Source organism: Lithobates pipiens, unplaced genomic scaffold (genome assembly GCF_037356315.1).
Source record: "Lithobates pipiens isolate NorthernLeopardFrog02 unplaced genomic scaffold, aLitPip1_a1.2 Scaffold_1, whole genome shotgun sequence".
In the NCBI taxonomy this organism is placed as follows: domain Eukaryota; kingdom Metazoa; phylum Chordata; class Amphibia; order Anura; family Ranidae; genus Lithobates; species Lithobates pipiens.
Window position 1 is genome coordinate 21,017,350 of NW_027507685.1, and position 24,517 is coordinate 21,041,866.

Genomic DNA, 24,517 nt, shown 5'->3' on the forward strand with positions numbered 1-24,517 from the left:
AAAGGATGGACATGGTCAGAAACAATACTCAGGAAGGCTGTGGCATTTAAATGATACTCAATTGGTACAAAGGGGCCCAAAGTGTGCCAAGAAAATATCTGCCACACCATTACACCACCACCAGCCTGAACTGTTGATACAAGACAGGATGGATCCATGTTTTCATGGTCGGGCTAAATTCTAACCCTAACATCTGAATGTCATAGCTGAAATCGAGACTCATCAGACCAGGCAACGTTTTTCCAATCTTCTATCATACAATTTTGGTGAGCCTGTGCAAATTGTAGCCTCAGTTTCCTGTTCTTACCTGACAGGAGTGGCAGCTGCTGTGGTCTTCTGCTGCTATAGCCAATCTGCTCCAAGTTTCGATGTGTTGTGCATTCAGAGATGGTATTCTGCATACCTTGTTTGTACTTGTATCACAAGGGGCACTGGGAAAGGGTTACTAATGACAGCAAAAACAGATCATATTTAGAGTGATCATAAAAATCTTAACTTTTATTATAGACTAAATGGGCATAATCTCAGTCCCAAGTGTAGAAAGAAGTATTAAAAGTGCAGCTTCACCAAAAACTGGCCTATGGAAAATCGCTACAATGAAATAATCGCTACACAAAAACGCCAACAAAAAAAACTGTTGGTTGGTTTTTGTGGTGTGTGTGTGTGTGTATATATGTGTGTATGTATGTGTGTATATGTGTGTGTGTGTGTGTGTGTGTATATATATATATGTATATATATATATGTGTATATATGTATATATATATATATGTGTGTGTGTATATATATATATATATATATATATATATATATATATATATATATATATATATATATATATATATATATATATATATATATATATAATAATAATTTTCTCTCCACTGCATACAGTTTGGCTATATCTCACTGCAGGCAGTTCCTGGTGTACTGTTTCTAATATACTTGGAGTATTCTAATATTCTGTATACAGTAGTTTGTACCCATAGTGCAGTTGCTACTACTTTTCCGGTGGTGTACACAATACGGTACACCCATAGTTATTACACTTCTGTTGGTGTACACGGTACCGTGCAGTTGCTACTTTCCTGGAGGTGTACATGGTAAACAATACATTGTAGTGTGGTTTTGCTAAACAAAATTTACAGCATGTTCAGAAGGCCACCAAGGAGACTCTCTCAGGCCACTAAAAGAGGGCAAGCAGGCTCCGTGTCTACAGACAGTGCTGGGTGTATGTGTGGTGTTTTTTTTTTTTTTTTTGTTTTGTTTTTTTGCAGCAGGCCATGTTGTTGAGCCACAACATGCAGAAGGGTTGGTGGAATGGAATCATCTTTCATCAGCTCCATGTCAACAGTCACTCCTTCCCTAGCCCCACCATCATGCATGGAGGAGTCCCCCAAACTATTCGACCACAGTGTCGGATACGTGCTGCAGGAGGATGCGCATAAATTTGAAGGCTCCGATGATAGTACACAGGTTGAGCAAGGGAGTAACGGGAGCCTAGAGAGGGTGTGCCCAAAAAGGGCAAACTGGCAGTCATGTTACCCGGGCTGCAACATACTGCCAAGTTTGCTCCAGTGACAAGGAGAGAGGGGGTGATTAAGTCACTGACTCTCCTTGGGTACCTGATAGAAGAGAGGAGGAGGCACATCTCCAACGAGGCAGGACGCCCTCCAGGGGGCAGCTTAAGGGCAGCCACCCTATTGCATCGCACTGCAGACCTCAGCAGGTGCAGGGCGCTGCTGACTCCCCACATATTTTGAAAAGTTCTTTGGTATGGGCCTTTTTTGACACGTGTGCAGCAGATCGCACCGTTGCTGTTTGCAACATATGTCTGAAGTGTATTGGGCATGGCCAAAACAGCAGCCGCTTGGGCACCACATGCTTGACCAGACATATGACGACTTCCCATGCACTCCGTTGGCAACAGCACTTAAAAGGCCCACATCAAAGAACAAGGCGGACCTTTCCTTGCTCCTTATCAGCTGGTATCTCCAACCCTGCTATACCTCCAGTCCTCTTGGAAACCTGCACTGAGAGGAATGAAGGTATAGAAATGGGTGTCCCAAGTACTTGCGGCCAATCTGCTAGCGGTACACTGGCATCAGATTTTAGCAGGCAAATTTCCCTACCCCAGTTGCTAAACCGTCGCAATTCGGTCCCAGCCATCCACATGCCCAGTGGCTGAATGCTAGCTTGGCCAAATTGCTAGCACTGTAACTGCTGCCTTTTCAGCTGGTAGACTCTGCCCCTTTTGTGAATTTGGGGAATGTGCGGTACCTCAGTGACAGGTTCCCAAACGCCATTTCTTTTCACAGAAGGCGATTCTGGCTCTCTAACAGCATGTGGAAGGCCATGTCTTGGCCTTATTGGACAGGGCGGTCAGCAGTAAGGTGCATATTACTGCTGACTCATAGTCCAAACTTTTTATGACCATAACTTGCATATTAGCCTTTTAAAATTGGCACTTTTGATTTTTCACATTCGAGTCCCATAGACTTTAACGGGGTTTGCATGTTCGCACAAATTTTTGGTCTGTTCGCGTGTTCTGCTGCAAACTGAACCGGGGGTGTTCGGCTCATCCCTAGTGGTGATTTCATTGTAGTGTGTGTGGTGGTTTTTTTTATTTTTTTCCCCCATAGGCCAGTTTTTGGTGAAGTTGCACTTTTTAATACTTCTATATTTGTGGCTGAGATTATGCCCATTTCTTTAATAAAAATTAGAATTTTTATGAAAACTCTAATATAATCAGTTTTTTGCTGTCATCAGTAACCCTTTTCTGGTGCCACTTGTGATATATGCCCCCTTTTGGTTATGGCAGCAGCACCCAACAAGGCATTTTTGTCCATACAACTGCTGCTCACTGAACATTTTTTTTCTTTTTCGGAACGTTCTCTGTAAACCCTAGAGATTGATGTGTGTGAAAATCCCAGTTTTTGACATACTCAGACCATGCCACGTTGCACCTACAACCATGCCATGTTCAAAGTCTCTTAAATCCCCTTCCTTCCCCATTTTGATGCTCGGTTTGAACTTCTGAGAGTGGTAGAATATGATTTCTTGGCCATTTTTCAGAGTATATGAATGACGCACTCTTCTTTCACTCATGGTTTGTGTTTGGCTGAACCAGTTTATCAATCAACTGTGTTTACTTGTTTTAAATCGTAATGGCAACAAACTACCCAAATGACCCTGATCAAAAGTTTATACCCCAGTTCTTAATGCCATGTATTGCCCCCTTTAACATTAATGACAGCTTGAAGTCTTTTGTGGTATTTGTGGATGAGGCTCTTTATCTTAAATGGTAATGCTGCCCATTCTTGGCAAAAAGCCTCCAGTTCCTGTAAATTCTTGGGCTGTCTTGCATGAACTGCATATTTTTTTTGAGATCTCCCCAGAGTGGCTCAATGATATTGAGGTCAGGAGACTGAGGTGGCCATTACAGAACCTTCACTTTATTCTGCTGTAGCCAATGACAGGTCATAGTTGCATAGTTACATAGTAAGGTTGAATAAAGACACAATCCATCCTGAGTGAGTGTGGGTGCATGTCTACAATTGTCCTTATCACTGTACAATGTGTCTCATTAAGATGCTCCTCTATTATATTTCTTTAAGGTACCCATATAGTGCTGTCAATTTACGCAGTGCTCCACACATACATCGTACACTCACATTGGTCCCTACCCTCAAGGAGCCCACAATCCAAGGTCACAAACTCAAATATATATACTAGGGCCAATTAACCTACCAGCATGTCTTTGGAGTGTGGGAGGAAACTGGAGTACCAGGAGGAAACCCACGCAGGCACAGGGAGAACCTGCAAACTCCGGGCAGGCAGTGTCGTGGTTGGGATTCGAACCAACAACCCTTTTTACTGCTAGGTGAGTGCTACCCACTACACCACTGTGCCACCCTTGGCCTTGTGTTTTGGATCATTGTCACGTTGGCATGTCCCATTCACAGCTTCCTGGCTGATAATTGAGAATGTTCCTCCAGTATTTTTTGATAAAATACAGCATTTATCTTGCCATCAATTTTTGACCAAATTTCCCTTTTTTTTTTTTTTTTTTTTTTTTTTAACTTGCACATTCCCCAAAAAATCACGAATCCATCTCCCGGGTTTCATAGTAGGAACGGTGCGCCTTCCATCATGGGCCTTGTTGACTCCTCTCCAAATGTAGTGTTTATGGTTGTGACCGAAAAGCTAAATTTTTGGTCTCATCACTCCAAATGACTTTGTGCCAGAAGGTTTGAGGCTTGTCTCTGTGCTGTTTTGCATATTGTAAGCGGGATACTTTGTGGCATTTGCGTAGAAATGGCTTTCTTCTGGCGACTCAACCATGCAGCCCTATCTTTCTTCAAGTACCCCCTTATTGTGCATCTTGAAACAGCCACACCACATGTTTTCAGAGTCCTCTATTTCACCTGACGTTATTTGTGGGTTTCTCTTTGCTTCCCGAACAACAATTTTCCTGGCGGTTATGGCTGAAATTCTAATTGGTCTACTTGACCGTGGTTTGGTTTCAACAGAACCCCTAATTTTCCACTTGAGTAGAGTTTGAACACTGCTGAATTGGCATTCTCATCTCCTATCTATCCTATCTACCTATCCCTGCCTTTACACGCACATTAACTTTAATGGCATACCAGCCTTTGTCCATAGGGTTCGATATTGATTTGGCCCAACCTTGTGTCTATGGGAATGTTTGACCATTCTTCCAGAAGCACATTTGTGAGTAAAGGCACTGATGTTGGACAAGGCCTGGCTTGTAGTCTCTGCTTTAATTCATCCCAAAGGGGTTTTGTTGTGTTGCTGTCAGGACTCTGTGCAGACCAGTCAAATTCCTCCACCCCAAACTTGCTCATCCATCCTTTATGAACCTTGGTTTGAGCACTGGTGCACAGTCATGTTGGAACCGGAAGGGGCCATCCCCAAACTGTTCCCACAAAGTTGGAAGCATAAAATTGTCCAAAATGTCTTGGTATGCTGACACCTTAAGAGTTCCCTTCACTGGAATGAAGGGGCCAAGCCCAACCCCTGAAAAATAATCCCCACCCTCCACCAAATGTTTTGGACTACTGTAGGGTACTATAGCCCACTGAAGCCTGCATAACTGTTTTGTATGCAATTTGTAAGTTTCCATGCTCTAGGTGTCTTGTGGACTTTCTCAGACACGCAGAGGGAGGGTACTGGCATCAGAGGGAATCCTTTTTACTAGAGTACCCAAAAGATGTGAGACCTTGCAGCATCAAATGGATTTTCTGGCTTCAACAGAGTTGCATTTTGCCGAGCAGCATTTGCTTATGACGATCTTGGTTTGCCTTGAGTTGCCATTTTAAGATACTAAAACCAGAGCAAAGGAAATGGAAGGCAAAGCCTGCAATACATATATTAACCCCCTGCAACTTGTTTAGTGCAGTTTGTAAATTTAAATAAAGTTTATTTTGGGAAACTCATCTACAGACAAAATCAGATTAAAGAAGAACTTCAGTCTGCTCTCATCATTTTGTAATAAAAGCATCTTTGCCATTCTGACGCTTCCCTCCAAACACTTTTTGCATATTATTTTATATATACTGTGATTCTGTACTTGCCAAATTTATTCTGCAGAAATCTCCCTCCACAATGTGTGTCTGCAGCCATTTTAACTGTGGGCAGCTGTTGCTGCTGCCTGTTCTCTTCCTGGATTTACAGACACACAGAGGCACACCTCCAGCTCTGCAGCCCTGCAACTTTCATTGGCCCTCTTAGCCCTTGTACACACAGTCGGAGAATCCGTCGGAATGTGTCCTGTTGGACCGTGTCGTTGGGTAATCCGACTGTGTGTGGTATGCATCAGGCTGATTCCATCGGAATATCTGTCGGACCCAATTTTCCAACATGTTGGAAATATTTGCCGACCAACTGGGCCGATCGGACATACTCCGCTCATGTGTAGAGACTTTTGATCGGACCAAGTGCCACGCATGCTCAGATCAAATTCCTACATCAAAGCTATTGGCTACTAGCCTGAATGTAGTCCCATCGTAACGAAATTACGTCATCACGTTCTGAAAGATCGGATTTTTCGCCAACTTTGTCCGACCGTGTGTATGCAACAGTTTGGGATAAGATCCGACGGACAAAATCCAACGGATTTGGTTGTGGAAATCTCCGACCGTGTGTACAGGGGCTTATGACTCATCCCCTCTCCCTTCCTGGCAAATTCTCACGAGCGTGAAAGAGCTGTGCGTGATGTCATAAGCCTAGGCTAACAAACAAACAGGAAATGGGCTGTATAAGGTATTTACTGGCAGAAAACCTTTTTGCTGTCCAATAGAGCTGCACAATTTAATCATCAAGAATCGTTATCGTTATTATTATTTTTGTATGGTATGTATGTATGTATGTATGTATGTATGTATGTATGTATGTTATTTTTTCTGTTGCACTCTTGATAAGTTTCACGATTCTGTCTATGCAAATTCTCTCTGCTCTTCTGAAGCCACAGCCATCAAAAGAAAGGAGGAAAAAAAATCTGGGCAGTGTGCCAAGGATCATAACATTCTTTAACAGTTGAACGAAGTATAAACATTGTAACAATTTGTCAATGGAATAGACTTGGTGTGTAGATGAATCAAGTTTAACCACTTAAACACTAAACCTTTTTCTGACATTTGTTGGTTTCGAGTTAAAATCCTATTTTTATTAATTTTTTGCTAGAAAACTTGGAACCCCCAAATATATAATATATGTAGAGGTATCTCCTAGAGAATAAAATTGTGCTTGTTGCAATTTTATGCACTGCATTTGCTCAGCGGTCTTTCAAATTCAGTTTTTTGGGGGAAAAAATGCCTTAAAAAATGGGGGGGGGGGGGGGGGGTTGGGGGGGGACCCTAACCAGTAAAGTTAGTCCAATATTAAATTTTTTTATGTGAAAGATTTTTTTATATTGCGAAAATCTTGATCCTTTTTATTCTAAGCAAAAGAAAATTGTGATTCTCCTTTTGGCCAGAATTGTGCAGCTCTACTATCCAAAGTTAAAATGACAGGGGCAGAAGATTTAATAGATGGAACGTTGGAAAAAAAATGACTGATGGTCTGCTTTATGGACCCAGGAACGTCAGCTCAAAATTGTACTTTTTATAAAAAGGCAAAAACTGTAACATAAGTGCAAGCTTGAGAAAAGTAGCAGCCTAGTTATGAAATTGCATGTGGTTTTGCAAATGCAGTAAAAACTCCTTTTTAAAAAAACTCTGGAGCAGAACTGCATTTCTCTCTCGTTACCTTAAAGGTACATGCCCCAGGGCAGTGCTGTCAAGCTGTTTAAAATACTATGTACTTGGGATGCAGCGAAAATGAGAATGGAAAAGGGGAGGGCACTGAGACTTCCCAATTATGGAATAGGCACAGCCTTCCTTACTCGCAGCAAGATATCATGTCTGTATAGCAGCCACTGCTGTCTCTCTCATCATAGTAGGTACTGTATGTGTGGGCATTTATGGAATTGGATCGTGAGTACTGTACAATCCCAAGACGTCACAGGGAAGGCAATGCAATAAGTGTAAGCCCAGCCAGACAATGTCTGCATTGTATAGTTGTCTGAAAGGTAAAAAGTAAGTCAAGCCTTCATTCTTTGTTCTTTTGTTGCTTCTGTCTTTTTAAATGCTGCCTTGGACAAAACTAAGTCTACGGGAAGAAAAGCTGGAATTCTTTCCTCCACTACTGTTGTGACCATAGGTTTAAGTGGTCTATATTTGTATATGTACTTGTAGAATTGTGTATTTTACAAAGCTGTGCGTGGGCTTTTTTAAATTCCTATAGTAAAGTGTTGTGATTGTTTGGAGATCTGTTGTATTGCTAGTAATAGGAACTCATTCCTAGTGTAAAAAAAAAAAAATGGGGTTCACAAATTGTAATTTCTGTTGGGGAAAGGGTTACGTGTCTGTCCTACAATCCGGTGACCAGATGATGTGTTCCATAATTAAGACCAGGTACAGCAAAGTGACTGCTTTGTGTGCTGTAAATTACAGGCATGCCACTTATTAAGGCTTTTGTGCAGTGACTTGTACTGTTTATAGAACCAAAATGGTTTTGTGTATGGTAGGTAATTAGTTGTAACTGGAAGGGCAAGTCGGGGGCAGATAGATTTTATTCAGTGTGTAGGCGAGGAGGGTGCTGGGTCCAGTTTTATAGAAAAGATATATATTATGTCAGTAATGGCTTTCCAGGTTCCTGGTCCCTTTCTTAAAACTTTTTTTTTTTTTTTTTTTACATTTTGTTATCCCAATCGCTTCAGGATTACTGGAAATGTCAACATGTAATGTTTTGTAGAAGTGTATATTCAAGAATATAGATCTATGTGGACCATAGTTGATCAGAAGCTGCTAGGATCATAACACCATCTACAGTCTCTAAATTTATTTTTATTTATTTTTATTTTTTTAATACTGCATATAATTTGAGCAAGTAGCATAAATTGATACTGTGAGAAACTGATATTCATATGACTATATTTACATGGGCACATTGTCCTTTAATTTGATTCCTTCCTTCATGTCTTTACTTATATTGTCGTCTTTGTCTCCTTTGTAAAAATGTTTGGGGGGGGGGGGGGGCACGCCAAAGTAAAATTTAGTCCGTGTGTGTGTGGGGTGGTTTTTATGCACAAAAAAAAAAAAATGGATTCAGTAATAATTGTTGTATAGCCTAAGGCAGTATATTGTTTTCAGTGTGTAGGCGTGTTTGTGTGGTGTGTTTATTAAAAAAAAAAAAAAAAAAAAAGTTGGCCATGGACAAGTGCCAGGAGTGAGGAAGACTCCTAGCTAATGTTCTTAAATGCTTTTTTGAGCTTCTTTCTTGCTGTTGTCGCAAACTCTTGTTCCCCTCCACAAATGGCTCCAAATTAGACAAATTTTTGTTTTGGTTTTGTTCTACAGCTTCATACCAACAAAGCTGTTGAGTGTTACAATCATCCAAAAGGGCATTTTTTCCAGGCCTAGAAAGAAAAGGGCCCATCTTAAAGTGGTTCTGCACCTAAAATAAAAATATTAAAAGCCAGCAGCTACTAATATTGCAGCTGCTGACTTTTAATAAAATCACACTTACCTGTCCCAGGGTCCAGCGATGTCGGCGGCAGATGACGAGCGATCGCTGATCTCGCTGCCCCCGCCGCCATCCTCTGTCAGGGAATCGGGAAGTGAAGCATTACAGCTTCACTGCCCGGTTCCCTACTGCGCATGCGCGAGTCGCTCTGCGCGTCTCTTATGGTCCCCCGCTGTGTCTCTGGGAACTGTGTGTTTCCCAGAACACAATGGGGGGGGGGGGAGAGCATCTGCGGCGGTCTGCCCGGAAGTGGGTGCAGATACCTGGATTATCTAGGTAACTGCACCCCCCTCCCCCCTGAAAGGTGCCGATTGTGGCACTGGAGGGGGGGGAGGGATCAGATTAGCGGAACTTCCCCTTTAGGGTGAAGAACCACTTTAAGCCTTCCAAAAAGGTTTTACATTTTTAGACTGAGATCAGTTTGTAGGCAGGTTGCCCTACAGTATGTTAGTAAGGTAGTGGCCAGCCTAGGTTAGGGGTTGCTGTTCCTGGGCTTTTTGGACTCTGCCTATTTGCCCTGTGATATAAATATTGGGGGAAGGCTGGGTTCTTTAGAGCAGTCGGCCCACTCTAGATGCCATGATTACTATGGAAGTTGAAGGGGGCTGCTACACCCCGACATTGAGTCTGGAGAACTGCAAAGCCTTGGGGAAATGTCAGCTATGGACTACCACCTTGCTAAGGTATGCATGGGCAGTAGAGCTGCACAATTCTGGCTAAAATGAGAAAGGATAGATCACGATTCTCTGGGTTAACTTTACTGTGGTGTAGTGTGTTTTTTTTTTTTCCCTTCATTGAAATGTATTTTTTCCCCAAAAATTGCGTTTTGAAAGACCGCTGGGCAAATGGTGTGACATAAAATATTGCAGCAATTGACATTTTATTCCCTAGGGTCTCTGCTAAAATGTTTGGAGGTTTGAGGTAATTTTCTAGCAAAAAAATGTTTTTTACCTTAAAGCGGGAGTCCGCCTTTTTTTTTTTATTTTTTAAAAGCCAGCAGCTACAAATACTGCAGCTGCTGACTTTTAAAATGACATTTACCCGCCCAGCACGCCCGCGATGTCGGCACCCGAAGCCGATCTCTCGATCGTCGCTTGGGTGCTGCTGCCACCATCTTGGGTATAGGAATCAGGAAGTGGAGCCTTTCGGCTTCATTTCCCGGTTCCCTACTGCGCATGCGTGAGTCACGCTGCGCAATAAGGATGGTCCCCGCTGTCTCTGGGATCCGTGCGTTTCCCAGCAGGCAGTGGGGGACCTTCGGAAAGGGGCGTAGCTTCTGCAGAATCTACGCAGGAAGTGGGTGCAGGTACCTGTACTGTACAGGTACCTGCACCCCCCCTCCCCCCTGAAAGGTGCCAATTGTGGCGCCGGAGGGGGGGAGGGTTCCTATGAGCGGAAGGTCCACTTTAGGGTGGACCTCCGCTTTAAACAAATGTCAAAAAGATTTAGACTTTAAGTGGTTAAACTTCCTGCATTTACACATTGTTTAAAAACTTGGCAGACTGCCTGGATTTTCTTCTTTATACACACATATACATGCATACGCACGCACGCGCACACACACAAGTTTCCCTTTGATCTAAGAAGGAAGTTGGTTACAATGTTTCATTTTAAAAACTTGGCAGACTGCCCGGATGTTCTCTTCTGACATATAACAAGAGCAGATAAATCTCTTCACTTGTTATATGAAAGAATCTGCAAACTCTGCTAAAAAGATATTCAGAGGGGTTGAATCGAGATCGTGTTTTTTTAACAATTAATTGTGCAGCTGTACTGGGCAGCCTAGCTCGGTTAGAGAGGGACATGTGGCACTGGAAAGGCACAAATTGTACTTGTTGGACTTTCCCACAATGTTCAAGTTAAGTTGCATTAAAGCGGAGCTCCACCCAAAAGGGGAAGCTCAGATCAGCTGCAACATTTTACACCTATTGGGGGAGCGGATACCTGTGAAAACCAGGTACCCACCTCCGGGTAAGGTCGCCGCAATTGTCGGGAGAGCTAAGAACCTTCTGGCCACTAAACCCCTCCCCCCCTCCTCCCTCCCTGCTGCCTTCTGGGAGATGCACAGGTCTCAAGACAGGGGGACCATTCAGAAAGCGCAACATGACTCGTGCACACACAGGCTGTGAACTGTTTCCCTCAATAAGGATGCCTGCACCTGGAGCCAATGGAAGGATTGGCTAGGGGTGCTGCCAACATGGGATATCTGGACAGGTTTTTTTTTTTTTTTTATCTTTTTGTACAGGCTGGAACTTTTTTAAAGCCCGGTCTGATGTCATTTAAAGGGGTGCATGATGATTCCTGGCATATGAAAGAACAGGGTCAGTGAAGCACATACGGGATTTAAAGAAGACAGTATGGAAGATTTACTCAGCGAGGACTAGTTTGAGGAGGAATGCAGTTATGGGTAACCAGAACTAGGTAAGGTACGTTACCAGTAGTGAAGCATGGTGCCTGGTGTAGGTGGCAAGGCGTCGGTGGTCTGGCTCCCTTCCTGGCAGCTGGTTTCCCATAGAATCTGGGATCGAACCCACAGTACGGATACCTAGTGTGCTGGACTGCATGCTACAGGAGAGACAGAATCAACTGCAACCATGAGGTTCACGCTGTTTGTCACTAGGAGTTGGGTGGTTGGACTGGTAGAGGGGGCATGGGCACGGCAGTGTCCCTTCTAAATGCAGTATACAGAAGAGAAATGTCTCTATCCAAAACAATATAGTTTGCCATAAATGGATCGCTATTTGTCCGGGTCAGTAGGGACCAGATGACTTTTGAACCATGTATGGGGACAATAGTTGTATAGCAGTAGATCTACTGAGTGACTTCTGTACAACCACTATCTATATATATATATATATATATATATATATATATATAATATAAATTTTTGAGTGATCAATGCCATCGGCTATTTTTGGCAGCATTTGAGTCAAGGGTGACTCCAGCTTGTGATTGGCAGTCTCGGCTCTGTTCTTGTGTGCTGTGTGTGGGGGCGGGTTGCCTTCCTCCCTCCCTGATTTTAACTTCCCACCCCCTGCTTTCTGAAAGTTCAGAAGCTGTAAAAATTCTGTGCTTTCAACATCTGTAGGGAGCAGAAGATAAATGGGTACAAATTGGGTAGGAGACTTTGATCACTTCACTGGGTATATGTAAGGGTTTACAATCCTCTTTTTAAAATGGAATGTCGCCTAAAAATGAAAGTGTGTGTGCGTGTTTTACAGACCCACCCCCCACCCCCCCCCCCCCCCCCACACACATCACTTTTGAAGGCGTTTAATTTTTTTAATAGTGAATACCTAGTTTTGACAAATACCTGTACCTGCTCCCGTTTTGATCTCCCTGCCTGCAACTTCCTACGGCACGTCACGGGTCCCAGGAGGCTGCAGGTCCATTTACATATAGTGCACTATGGAGCTGGCTGTGAAGCCAAAGGAGGTCACAGGCTGCTTCCCACATGCAAGATGGTGGTGTCGGGGACCCTAACAGCCTGGGTGAGGACAGAACTGGATCTCTGGACTGGTAAGTGCATGTTGATTAGCAGTCATCAGTTGGTGTCCGACACTTGGAGCCCAGCTTTGGAGCATGCCCGCATAAGTGCCTTCATAGCACAAGGCTTGCTTTAGGGGCACTCGGAAGGGAGGAGTGGTGAGGAGCGCTGGCGGGAGGCCACCAAAAAAGTGGTAAGGAACCGCTCTGTGCAATATCTGTGCACAGACCAGGTAAGTATATCATGGTGTTTTTTTTTGTTTGGGTTTTTTTATTTAAAAAAAAATAAAATAAAAAAATAAACTTTGACTTTATCATCACTTTAAATTTGCCCACTCCTTCTCTTGTACCTAAATTACCATATTTACCGGCATATAACGCACGCCGGCATATAACGCGCACCCCAAGTTTAGGAGGGACGTTTAAGGAAAAAAACTTACATTTAAATGCCCATCAATGCAGCCTTATCAGTGTCATTTGCAGCCTTGCCAGTGTCTATGCCATTTTAAAAATGGCGCCACTAAGATACAGAGCGGATGTCCTGTGTATCTCGGCGGCACTCGTTCTCGGCCGTTCTCAGTGGCTTTCAGCCATTCTCGGCATCTTTCGGCTTTACGAAAGCCAGCGAGAACGGCTGAATGTGGCTGAGAACGGGCGAAAATACCTGAAAGCCGCCGAGAGCGGCAGAGAAGGTTAGGAATGGCAGGGGATCGGCGTATAACATGCAAGTTAGTGCGCGTTATACGCCGATAAATACGGTAGTTTGTTTTGTTTACTAACAGCACTGAAGTACTTTTTTTCATAAAGGGTTAAATATAGTAATGTTCTTAGCAGGGTGCATTTTCATTATATGAACCTTTTTAGAATGTAATCTCCACAAGCAGAGGACCCTCCTGTCCCTTCTGTACTGTAATTGTGCTGTCCCCTCTCTACATTGTAAAGTGCAGCGCAAAATGTTGGCACTATATAAATCGTGTGTGTATAATAATTTTTAGTAATTTCAGGCTTTACTCTACTTGGAAAGCCTTTCCTTTATGGCATTGAATGCCATAGTCTCCCTTTCCTGGTGACTGTGCTACCTATCCTTGTGAATATGCTGTCAGAAACCTGGGTATTCCATTTCTGCTGCAAACAAGATGTTTTGCAAGCTTGCAGACCTATACTGTACAAGCAGTCTACTGTCCTACGCTGTTGTAATTGTTGGCGCTGATGATTAAAAATAGATAGGGATGGAGCATTTAAAAAAAAAAGTGAAAATTCTACCCATATAGACTGAATATTATTAACCAAAAGAATGTTGGCAGGAAACATCTGCAGCCTGATAATTTGGAACAGATCCATTTGTGGTCTTTTGGGATTGGCTAGAGAGATTCATTTCTGCCCAAGTGAAAGTATGTAAACTTTCCTTCATGAAAGGAAGACGCCTGTAGGTGGCTTATAAGATCTGCCAAAAATGTAGGAGGATGGCGCTTCAGGTGGAATATCTTCTGAAGCAATTAATGTGTCTAGTGCAGAAGAGTGTGGAAGTGGAGTTTTTAAAGGAGAACGTCAGTTGTGCTTAAAGCGTTAGTAAAGTCCTAGAAAAAATGTGATGCATCACTGCCACACATACACACGGGAGTCACAATCCTGGCACATTGCTCTTGAAGTACAGTATACTCTCGTGTGCTGTGCTGTCCATTCAGAACACAATGCGTCAGTGATGTCACCGGACGCTACAAATGTGACTATCACCTAAACGGTGCACGTTTTAAGAGATATATTCTCTGTACCCACAGGTAAACCTTATTATAGGCTTACCTGTAGGCGCAACTCATAAAACAGAGTTTACTACCACCCTGAAGTGTATAATGATCCTAACAATTAACTCCTTGGTTTCTCTTTTTGGGCTGTTAAATATACTATTAAAAGTGTTTTTGTTATGTGTTCCAGAAGTGCAAAGAAATACCTGTTGATGTCAGAAGTTCAAAGCTGTCTTGTGCACATCTTCTGTGTCATCTCAAGGTGTCTAATTAGCCCTTCCATTTCTTATGTGGAAAGTACAGAATAATTGGCCATTATGCTTTGGAGATGGGAGAGCAGGGAGGTCTTGAGTAGTTTAATAAAGACAACTGGTCAGTCAGCATACCTGATTGGCCTCTAGTGCTGATCCTCCCTCTCCCAGATTTCAAAGGTTCAAGGCATTATAAAAAGCTGACATGAAGGTAAATTCATGCACCTGCACTAGATGCATTTCAAACTGTAATATAACTAAAAAGTGTGTGTCAGTGGCGTAACTAGAACCTTCAGGGCCCCAATGCAAGAAACCATGAAGGGCCCCCCTGAACCCCAGCCAGGGCCCTTCCCTCCGAGTCCGGCGGTGGAACTCCAGGGCGTGGTCACAGGTATGACCTTTGTGAGCCCTGTAGTTCCACCACTGGCATCAGTCGTTTTTTTTAATTATTTTATTTTTTTATTTTTAGGTGCCCCATTGGGGGACTGTCCCTAGGCAGGATGGGGTCCCCATCCCCAAAAGAGATGAGGTCCTTTTCTCCAGGAGAGATGAAGTTACTGCCCCCAGGTGAGAAGGGGTCCCTGTCCCCATGTGAGAAGGGGCCCCTGTCCCCAAGGGGAGATGGAGGGGGTAAGTAATGGTGTGTGGGGGATGGGGTCCTCTCACTCACCATGACCAAGCTGCAGGCCGCGCACTCATCCATGTTGGCCTGGGCTCCATCCAGTGTGCTGGACGGGTGATCAGCATATCTCCCAGAAAGACCTTTCATCATCTGTGTATGACGGGGGAGGAGGGGGGCTGGCAGACATGCCTGCAGTGTCCTCCGGGGAGCCGGCTCTCATAGGGGTGCACTGCATTTGTGTGCTTAAAGTTTGTTTACCCGGGAGAAGTATGCAGTGCAGTGTGGGCCGGATTCAGGGGGGGCGGGACTCTGGCTGGGGAGAACAGACATCGGACTGAGCGGCAATGCATGGAGCAGTAGAGAGGTACTCTGGGGAGCCGGCCGAGGACACAGGTCATGCTGGGAATGCACAACTAAAGAGCAGACAGTGCGATAGTCGAGCATGGAGCTCTGCTAGTCACCCTCCACCTCCAGCCACCCGTGTGCATGGTGCACTGGTACCCCTAGCTGCCTATGTTGCTGCCGGCCATATGTAGAGGGGGCCGCATGGGCCCCCTGCATCACAGGGCCCAGTTGCGATCGCGACTGCTGCACCCCCTATAGTTACGCCCCTGGTGTGTGTATAAAAAAAAAAAGATGGGGGGGATATGTATGTATGTATGTATCCATCCATCCATGTATCCATGTATGTATGTATGTATGTATGTATGTATGTATGTATGTATGTATGTATCCATGTATCCATGTATGTATGTATGTATGTATGTATCCATGTATCCATGTGTAGTGTTTAGTATAGTAAAATTTAAAAAAAGTTTGTCAGCCGGTCTTCTTTTTTTTATCCTTTTTTTAATCTTCTAGACCTTCAACAGAAATGTCTAAAATGTTTAAAGATGATTGGTTGTTTTTTAGAGCCCATTTTTTATTTTTTTGTATACTTTTTTTATTTTGCTATGCTATACAAACCTAGTTAATTTGTTTTAAAAAAAAAAGTTATCTTGAATTGTTTGTATAAATGTTCCATATTTTATGCTTTCCTTTGCAATCTCCTGCCTATGGTTTACACACACGCTCCCTGTGTACCTTTTGGAAACAGTCACGCTATGCAGAATGCATTGGACCATGGATGTACAGCACTTTTGTAATTTTTTTTTTTTCTTAATTTCCTCGGCAAATAGTGGAACTTGGTAATGCTACTCTTTATGCGGTGGTATGTTTCATTCCAGAAAAGGGAGCTTGATCCAGGAAATTTGGCCAGTTTTCACTTGTCCTGGAAATGACTGCTTGTTTATGAAGCTACCAGGGGGCACATTTAACACTGGCAGTAGGTCTGGCTGGCTTCACAAACACTGCTGGGTTTGTAACTTGCATTGTTTTCGACAAGTTGCTGCCTCTAACCATGCTATTCAACACATAAAGTGGACATTTTTATATAAAGGCAGTATGCTTGTTAACAAAATAAGTTTCTTTTTTTGTTTTGTTGCTTTTCTCTTCAAAGGGGTTAGGGCCTTCTGCAAACAACAATTTTAACTGTTTTGCTTGGCAGTGAATTTGGTGTAATGCTTAGGGGTAAAGAAGGAATATATAAAAATGCTGGCAGTAACAGAACATTGCTCTTAGTTTGGTTTGGCTGCCATATACAGAACTTTAGTTTTCTGAAAGTTTACCCAGTGAAAGTCAGACCAGGCTGCATGTTAAGTAAAGTGGTAATGCACCATAAATCAAAATTGTATTATATTGCAGCTTAGCAATTCTTGGCTGTTGTGGCTGTATTTGTTTTGGTTTTGTTTTCTTTAGGCCATTCTTCCTTTATTTTTATCTGTGGATTCTGTACATTTTTTTATTTTTCAACTTTAACAGACCAAGCAGTCCAGCAAAAGTGGCCATTAGAGGGTGGAGAGAAACCATTTAACACTGTCAGGTATGCTTACAATGGTCAGTTTTTATTATTGTAAAACCTTTTTATCTCAATCTAAGAAAAAAAATCTGCTAGTGTGTCTAACCAACACTACTTGCACCCCAGACTGACAATGCTTCTGTCAAACGGTGTCACCATTGTGCTTCCATCCACAGTGGAAACGCCCGAGGACAAAGGGTATTGCTGGCAGGATCAACAGGTGAAAAGGGTGGAGATAAACATCTAGAGACTGGACAAAATAATCAGTTTTGGGATTTAATGTCTCTTTAATCCCACAGCTATTCAGCTGGATCCGCTCTTCTTGTTTCTTGTTGGCCATGGGCAGTCATGGATTATCGGAGTCCCAGTGATAGAGGATAGAAGAGCTCTCACTGGGACCTGTGATCATACACGACTGCCCATGGCCCTTTGCACCCTAATCTATAACGGTTTAGCAAAACGTGAAGCGAGAGGAGCAGATCTATATTGAGCCACTTGGAACTGATTGGAATCTGAAGAACGTTTACATACATATATTAAAAAGGCGCTTTGTGACCGTTTGGTCATACTCCAAGGTGAGCAACCAATTCATTTAGTGGTGGCTGGTGCTGGTTTCTTTTGCAGTTTAAAGGATCACACTAACAGCTAGTAGCAGATTATCGATGCTCCTGGATTTCACTTTATTTATTTTTTTGGTCTCTTCACTGTCCCAGAAACATTTGCAATAGTTGCAGTGGTTCATTAAATATTTTTAGGTGGAGGGTTTTTGTATTAACTTTTTTTTATTATTTTAGTATCATAGTTGTGCATAAGTATTCTACCACTTTTTAATTTTAAGTGACGGACGTCGCTAGTGACACTAATGCGGTGATCAGCAATTAATACATTGGCTGGGTGACAGGTATGATCAGGAGGGCAATCAAAGGGTTAATTCTGTACCTAACAAGAGTAGGTGTATTTGCTGATTTTGCTGGCTAGCTTTTCTGATTTCAGTTCTGAACAAGGGCAAGTGAAATCGGGGAGGAAAAAAAAAACTACCAATATGTTTACTAACACACAAGCAGATCTGTGCTGTGATTTGCCACAGCAATCAGCAGGTTCACAGCCAAAATCATTGGCTGCGAGCCTGCTGATGAACTCATGCAAACTTTAGCTTGCTAATATACACAGTGAGAGGCAGGGGGGGTGCGCACACGCCTGTAAACCAGGAAGTTCAGCGCAATGTACTTGTACGTCACTGTGCCTAGGGGAGCTGCCGGCCAGCAGTAAGATTACTACAGGCTGGTCAGCAAGTGGTTAAATGGAAACATGACAGAAGAGCATGGGCAATCGTAGAGGAGACAGAAAGAGGGGTCCAAAAGGTTTGTCTGCATCTGCGCTCTAAAATCATCTCCTAGCAGAAAAGATCATAGAATTTTCCAGCATGCTGTGCTAATCAAATATCCACTAGCATGTAGGAGCATATACACTGCAGTATTTGCTGTTCTACTTGAGGTTACTCTGAGTTCCAGCAGAAATTCTCAGGAGCTTTTTATGAACATGGGCTGGTGGCAGGGAGGGAAGTGATAAATGTCTGCATTGCGCTTGGTCTTTTGATGTTACATCCACAAGGATGGAGGTTGCCTGCTGTGTGAAACTTCCTCAGTGTTTCCTGTAGTTAGAAGCTTGTCTTCTGAACATCAAGCTTGTTTTTATCTTGTAAAACAGTTAACAAGTTTACTACATAGAGCACTTTTTATTTTGTATCCTTCAAAAGCAACAAATTTCAATCTGATTATATATAGTTGAGTTTCACAGTAGTCGTACATGTATTTCAGACTAACCTTGCCATCTTGGGCCTATATCTACTTGCCACACTGTGTGCAGCCAGGAAGGCTTTTTAAGTATGTATGTATGTATGTATGTATGTATGTATGTATGTATGTATGTATGTATGTATGTATGTATGTATGTATGTATGTATGTATGTATGTATGTATGTATGTATGTATGTATGTATGTATGTATGTATGTATGTATGTATGTATGTATGTATGTATGTATGTATGTATGTATGTATGTATGTATGTATGTATGTATGTATGTATGTATGTATGTATGTATGTATGTATGTATGTATGTATGTATGTATGTATGTATGTATGTATGTATGTATGTATGTATGTATGTATGTATGTATGTATGTATGTATGTATGTATGTATGTATGTATGTATGTATGTATGTATGTATGTATGTATGTATGTATGTATGTATGTATGTATGTATGTATGTATGTATGTATGTATGTATGTATGTATGTATGTATGTATGTATGTATGTATGTATGTATGTATGTATGTATGTATGTATGTATGTATGTATGTATGTATGTATGTATGTATGTATGTATGTATGTATGTATGTATGTATGTATGTATGTATGTCCAATTTTGCTGCGCGGGCCCGGTCTTGCACACTGCTTTCAGAAAATGCCCCTGAGCTTATCATTGCGTATCCATTTCAGATGCTTGTATTTGATCTCGCATACAAGTACATGGGCTGGATGCGAGAGGTGGATCAGCGGGGATGAGTGTGCCAGAACAGGTAAATGTGTCTCATCTCTGCTTCCTTGCACCACTCTGTATATCATAGATGAGAAGAGGGTAGAGCGGTGGGACAGAAGAGCTGGAGGCTATGATGATGGGGCAGATGTGCAGGGGGTTACAGTGGTAGAACAAAGGAGTGGGGGGGGGGTTAAGTGATGGACCAGATGAGAAGGGGGTGGGGCAGAAGTGCAGGGGGGTACAATGGCAGGGCAGAGTAGAAAGGAGGTACAGCGGTGGGGCAGATGTGCAGGGGGTTACGGTGAGGGGACAAATGAGCAGTGGGGTACAGTGATCTGGGGTGTTAAGGTGCAGGAATTGGGGCTGATCTAAGGCATTTGAGTGCAGGATGTTGGTGACTATTATTCAAGTAGTTTACAGCATCTACTTTATAAAAAATCTTTTTAGTGATTAGTGTGAAGTTAACAATTTTTTGTTATAAATTCAGCCCGCTCAATTTCTTTGAAAACATTTTTTCAGCACACTGTGCTCAAAAGGTTGCCCACCCTTGTCCTATAGACATACGCACACACACACTAGAGACAATCTACTGAGAATTTTAACTCAATAATGTGTTTTGAGCTGTGTCAGAGCAGAAAAGCCATGCAAACACATGCATGCATACATGCTTCATGTTCGAACTGAACCAGGTTCCCAGTGTGACAAAGGGACACGAGCAACTGAGACACCAAGTGTAGTTTGACACACTGCGCCACTGTCCACCCCAAGCAGAGAGAATAGCTACGAACATCAGTTCCCTTTTTTTTTTTGTTGATTTTTTAGGAGCCAGCTCAGTATTACAAATGTTTTAAGATTAAAAAAAAAAAAGACCTTCTGTAATGTGACCAATAATAAAGCTAAAACAAAGAATGTTTTAATCCCCTTACTTGGTGCTTTTATAAAACAATGGTCTTTTTTGTCAAGGTGCAGTTCATTGACGAGGCCTTTGCATGTTTTTTAAAAATGCGTTCCCCCTTTGTATTTCCATTGTTTTCTTTCTGGTATAATTGTTCTAAAACTGTAGAGAACTTGCAATGTAGTGGAGTCAATGATAATACAAGACCACCTTTTGACTGGTATGTAAAATAGCTGCTGGTCCTAATGTTTTTCTTTTCTTTTCTTTTTTTTCCCCATGTAATTACTGGCTGAATGTGACCCCATGCACCAAAGGCATTTCCTCCTGTTACATTTTTAAAAAAAACATTCACTCCAGCCAGATGGTCTGCATTACTACGAGCACACAGAGGTGGCTGAGAAACATTTTTTTTAAACGCTGCAAGCCTTTGCTATAAATGAGAAACATATTACTTTATAAACAAATATATATAAAAAGAGGGAGGGGGAGTACTGTAGCTACAGATGTTACAATTGTAAAAAAAAATTAGCTGATATTTTGGCGCTCATGCTTGGGCGAGGTATGCTTTGGATGATGAAGTATACACACTTTGGAAATGCTAAGTGCTAGTTTACATTTGCATTAGCCTTCTGAAGTGATCAATGGTGGATCACCCTTCAGTAGGCACTCGACAGGCGGACCAGAAGCGTTCTAAAAACGCAGACTACTATGCTGTGGTTGCAGCAAGACCCAATTTTAGGGGCATTGGTTGGGTTTGGTGGGAAAGGAAGGAAAACCTGACATGGGTCCTAACCGTTTCCTGCTCTTTCAAAACGTTTGCCATGTTTCATTATTGGTCAGCTTTAAGGGCACTGTACCAAGTTTTGGGTTTTCTTGGCAGCATGGCAAATGACTCGTGAACCTTTTGTACCATCTTGGTGCAGGCATCATCCAGGGTAAGCGCTAGAATGCTGGCTCAGATGACCTAGAAATGAAAATCCTGGTGCCTGTGCCCCTCTTGTCTACACTGATTATGCTCTGCTGCAGCCACTCGCCTTCAAAGTTAGTGTTGTAGTCTGATCCCTGTCCTTCTGCCTGCAGCACATTGATGACCTATCAGCCAAGGCACTTTTTTTCAGCGATGTAGAGTCCAGCTACTCAACTTTTTTTTTTTTTTTTTTTTTTTTTTTTTTTAACCCCTGAGGAACCCCTAAAAAAAAAAAAAAAAAAAAAAGTTTCGGGGGAACCCTCACTAAAACCAATTCAACAGGGGTCAATGAGTAAAAATTACCCTTGCATTGGGATTCAGTATAAAACATCCAACCCCTACAGCGCAGGTCAGGTACAGCAATGCAACTCTTAAAATGATTTTAAAGGTTCGCGCTTTCATTTTTTTTATTAAAGAAAAAAAAAAACTCTTCTACTTATCTGCTCTGTGCAATGGTTTTTCAGAGAAGCCCTGATCCTCCTTGTGTGCGCCTGGCCCCTCCCCTTTTATTGGGTGCCCCCATGGAAAGCCGCTTACCCTGGGGGCACCCGTGCGTGCTCCCAAGAACTGCTGCTGCGTCCATTGACACAGACAACGGGACTCCCCCCCCCCCACACACACACACACACACACACACACACACACACACACACACACACACACTCCCATGTCACTAGATTTGTTGGACAGCAGCAGGAGCCAATGGCCAATGAGGAGCTGCTGGGCTTGTGTACATCGCTGGATCAGATGGGTACAGGTAAGGAAAAGGGGAGCTGCAACAAAGGTTATTTCACCCTAATGCATTAAGGTGAAAAACCTTGAGACTTTTAGAGTTATTCTCCTGAATTTACCAAGTGTGAGCTATGAAGGCACCATTCAATGGGAGGTCAACTCGTCAGATTCAGGAACTCCTAGCAATCTCTTGAAGAACTGTAGAGTTCCACAGCATCCTGGTTGAGAATGGCTGGTATAGTCCTGTTTCCAAAATGTTGCTAAATATTGCACCACATGAATCCTTCCTCTAGCCATCTTCTGATGAGCCTCCTCAACCCATCCGTTCAGCCTGATATTTTTACTTTACAAGTTTACTGGTGAATGGTTTCCCTGATGGAGTTTTTACATTCTGTGGAGTTTGGCTTACTATACAAAAGTTTCACTATCACAATAAGTCTGTGACCCCAAAAATGGAAGGTACTTTTTTTTTCAATAATATGTTCCTTGTCTTTAACAAGGCACTTCTTCTTATTTCTCGTGATTTTCAAGGCGGAAATTCACAAGGGAGATTTCCAAGAGTTGTGAAAAACACAATGCAGACAGTCGTGCACTGACCCGACCATGAACTGAGATTTTGTGTGCGGATTATTTGTGGTAGTTTCTTTTATGTAACTCTAAAATGTCGCTTGTCAAAACAAATATGTGAGGGTTTTTCCTTGTTTTGACTTGATTTCACAAGTGATATGTATTGTCTCTTACAGATATAAATAAAAGGCTCACCAGCACTGCCAGCTCAAGTGTCAGTCTGCTAAATCTATTTCTTCATATTTGCTCATCCATAGTTTAAAGCTGGCCAAACTAGCCTGAGCGTGTTTCTTGATATGACTACTCACCGGGTCATTTTCCAAAAATATTGCCTAGCTCAGACTAGCAAACATTGTTCTAATACTTCAGACTCTTTTGGAGCCAGTTGTGGTAGTTCCCTGAGAAGGCTAGGGATGTGTGTTACTTATTGGTGCTCATTTTTTTTGTTGTGTACTACACTCCCCTCTGTGCGTTTGCATTCAGTACGTTTTTAGGTCTATAGATTCACACAGACCTGGGCAAGCAACGGATTCCATGCAGCTTGTTCATTTCAAGTTTTTTTCTTTCAGTGCATTCACTTTAAATATTAATATAACTGGGTTTAGGGCAACTTCACACTGATCTGCTGTGCTTTGGCCACAGCACAGTGTACGTCTGGTTTTCATGCGGGATAGCTGCGCTTTTCCATAGACTTCCAAAAGTCCTGCATGCAGAACCAAAACCATGGGACACTATAGAAGTCTATGGGAGAGTGTATCTAACTTGCATTAAAACCTGCACTGTGCCTGGTACCAGAAGAGGAATAGTTTGCAGGAGCCTTCTATTGCACCTGTGATCCATGGATTGTGAGTACAGTGCTTGACTGGCTCCTGTACAATAAATAATGCATGTATATGTGTGTGTATTAAATTTTTTTTTATATATATATATATATATATATATATATATATATATATAAACTGTTTGCCCCTTCCCTCCACTGTCCAATCGCATAATCTCTAAAGTGAGTTTATCAAGACTGGCGCTGAAAGATTCTGGAGCAGTTGCGCATAGCAACAATTGCATCTAGGCTTTCAGTTTCAAAACGTAACAAGCTATGGCTAGATGCTGATTGTTTATTATGCATCGCTTCTGTCTGCTCCAGTTTCAGTAATTTCTCCCCTTTGATTTTTAGTGAATAGGTTCACTATTATGAAGCAATGTGTGATTGTGCAAAAGGAGATAAAGGGTGGGAAGAGTGGCTGCAAACAAGATTGCAGATCCTACGTTTTAGTATTAAAGCATCGAAGGTACAGTGGATATAACATGTCTAACATGGCTACACACCACTGTTAAAAATGCCAGGTTTCTGTGATGTAAAAAAATTTGACAAAGATAAAAACATTTCTAAATTTTTTTTCTAACCCCTTTAATGTGACCTATAAACTGTACAACTCAATTAAAAAAACTTAAATCTTTTAGGTGGAGGGAACTAAAAATAAAATATGGTTGCATAAATGTGCGCACCCTTAAACGAATACTATGTTGCAGCACGCAGTCATTTTGGGTAGGAGTCTATCAGCATGGCGCATTTTGACGTGGCAATATTTGCCCACTCTTTGCAAAAACACTCCAGATTTTGTCAGATGGCAAGGGCATCTCCTGTGCACAGCCTTCTTCAGATCACCCCACAGATTTTCAATCTGATTCAGGTCTGGGCTCTGGCTGGGCCATTTCAAAACTTTAA

General features: G+C 42.3%; 1 protein-coding gene across 5 annotated transcripts in view; it reads left to right on the forward strand.

Moving 5' to 3' along the window:
* KIAA1210 (KIAA1210 ortholog) overlaps positions 1-24,517 on the forward strand; it is a 171,842-nt gene that overhangs the window by 55,459 nt on the left and 91,866 nt on the right. For 2 of the 5 annotated variants that reach the window (XM_077484474.1, XM_077484523.1), the window contains exon 1: positions 7,397-7,598. The exons of 1 other annotated variant lie outside the window; for it this stretch is intronic. In XM_077484474.1, the coding sequence (XP_077340600.1) occupies positions 7,564-7,598 (35 nt within the window). In that variant the 5' untranslated portion in view covers positions 7,397-7,563. Of the gene's footprint in view, positions 1-7,396; positions 7,599-19,613; positions 19,671-24,517 lie in introns of those variants that run through there. 2 more of the 5 variants (XM_077484625.1, XM_077484598.1) reach the window with 2 other exon arrangements.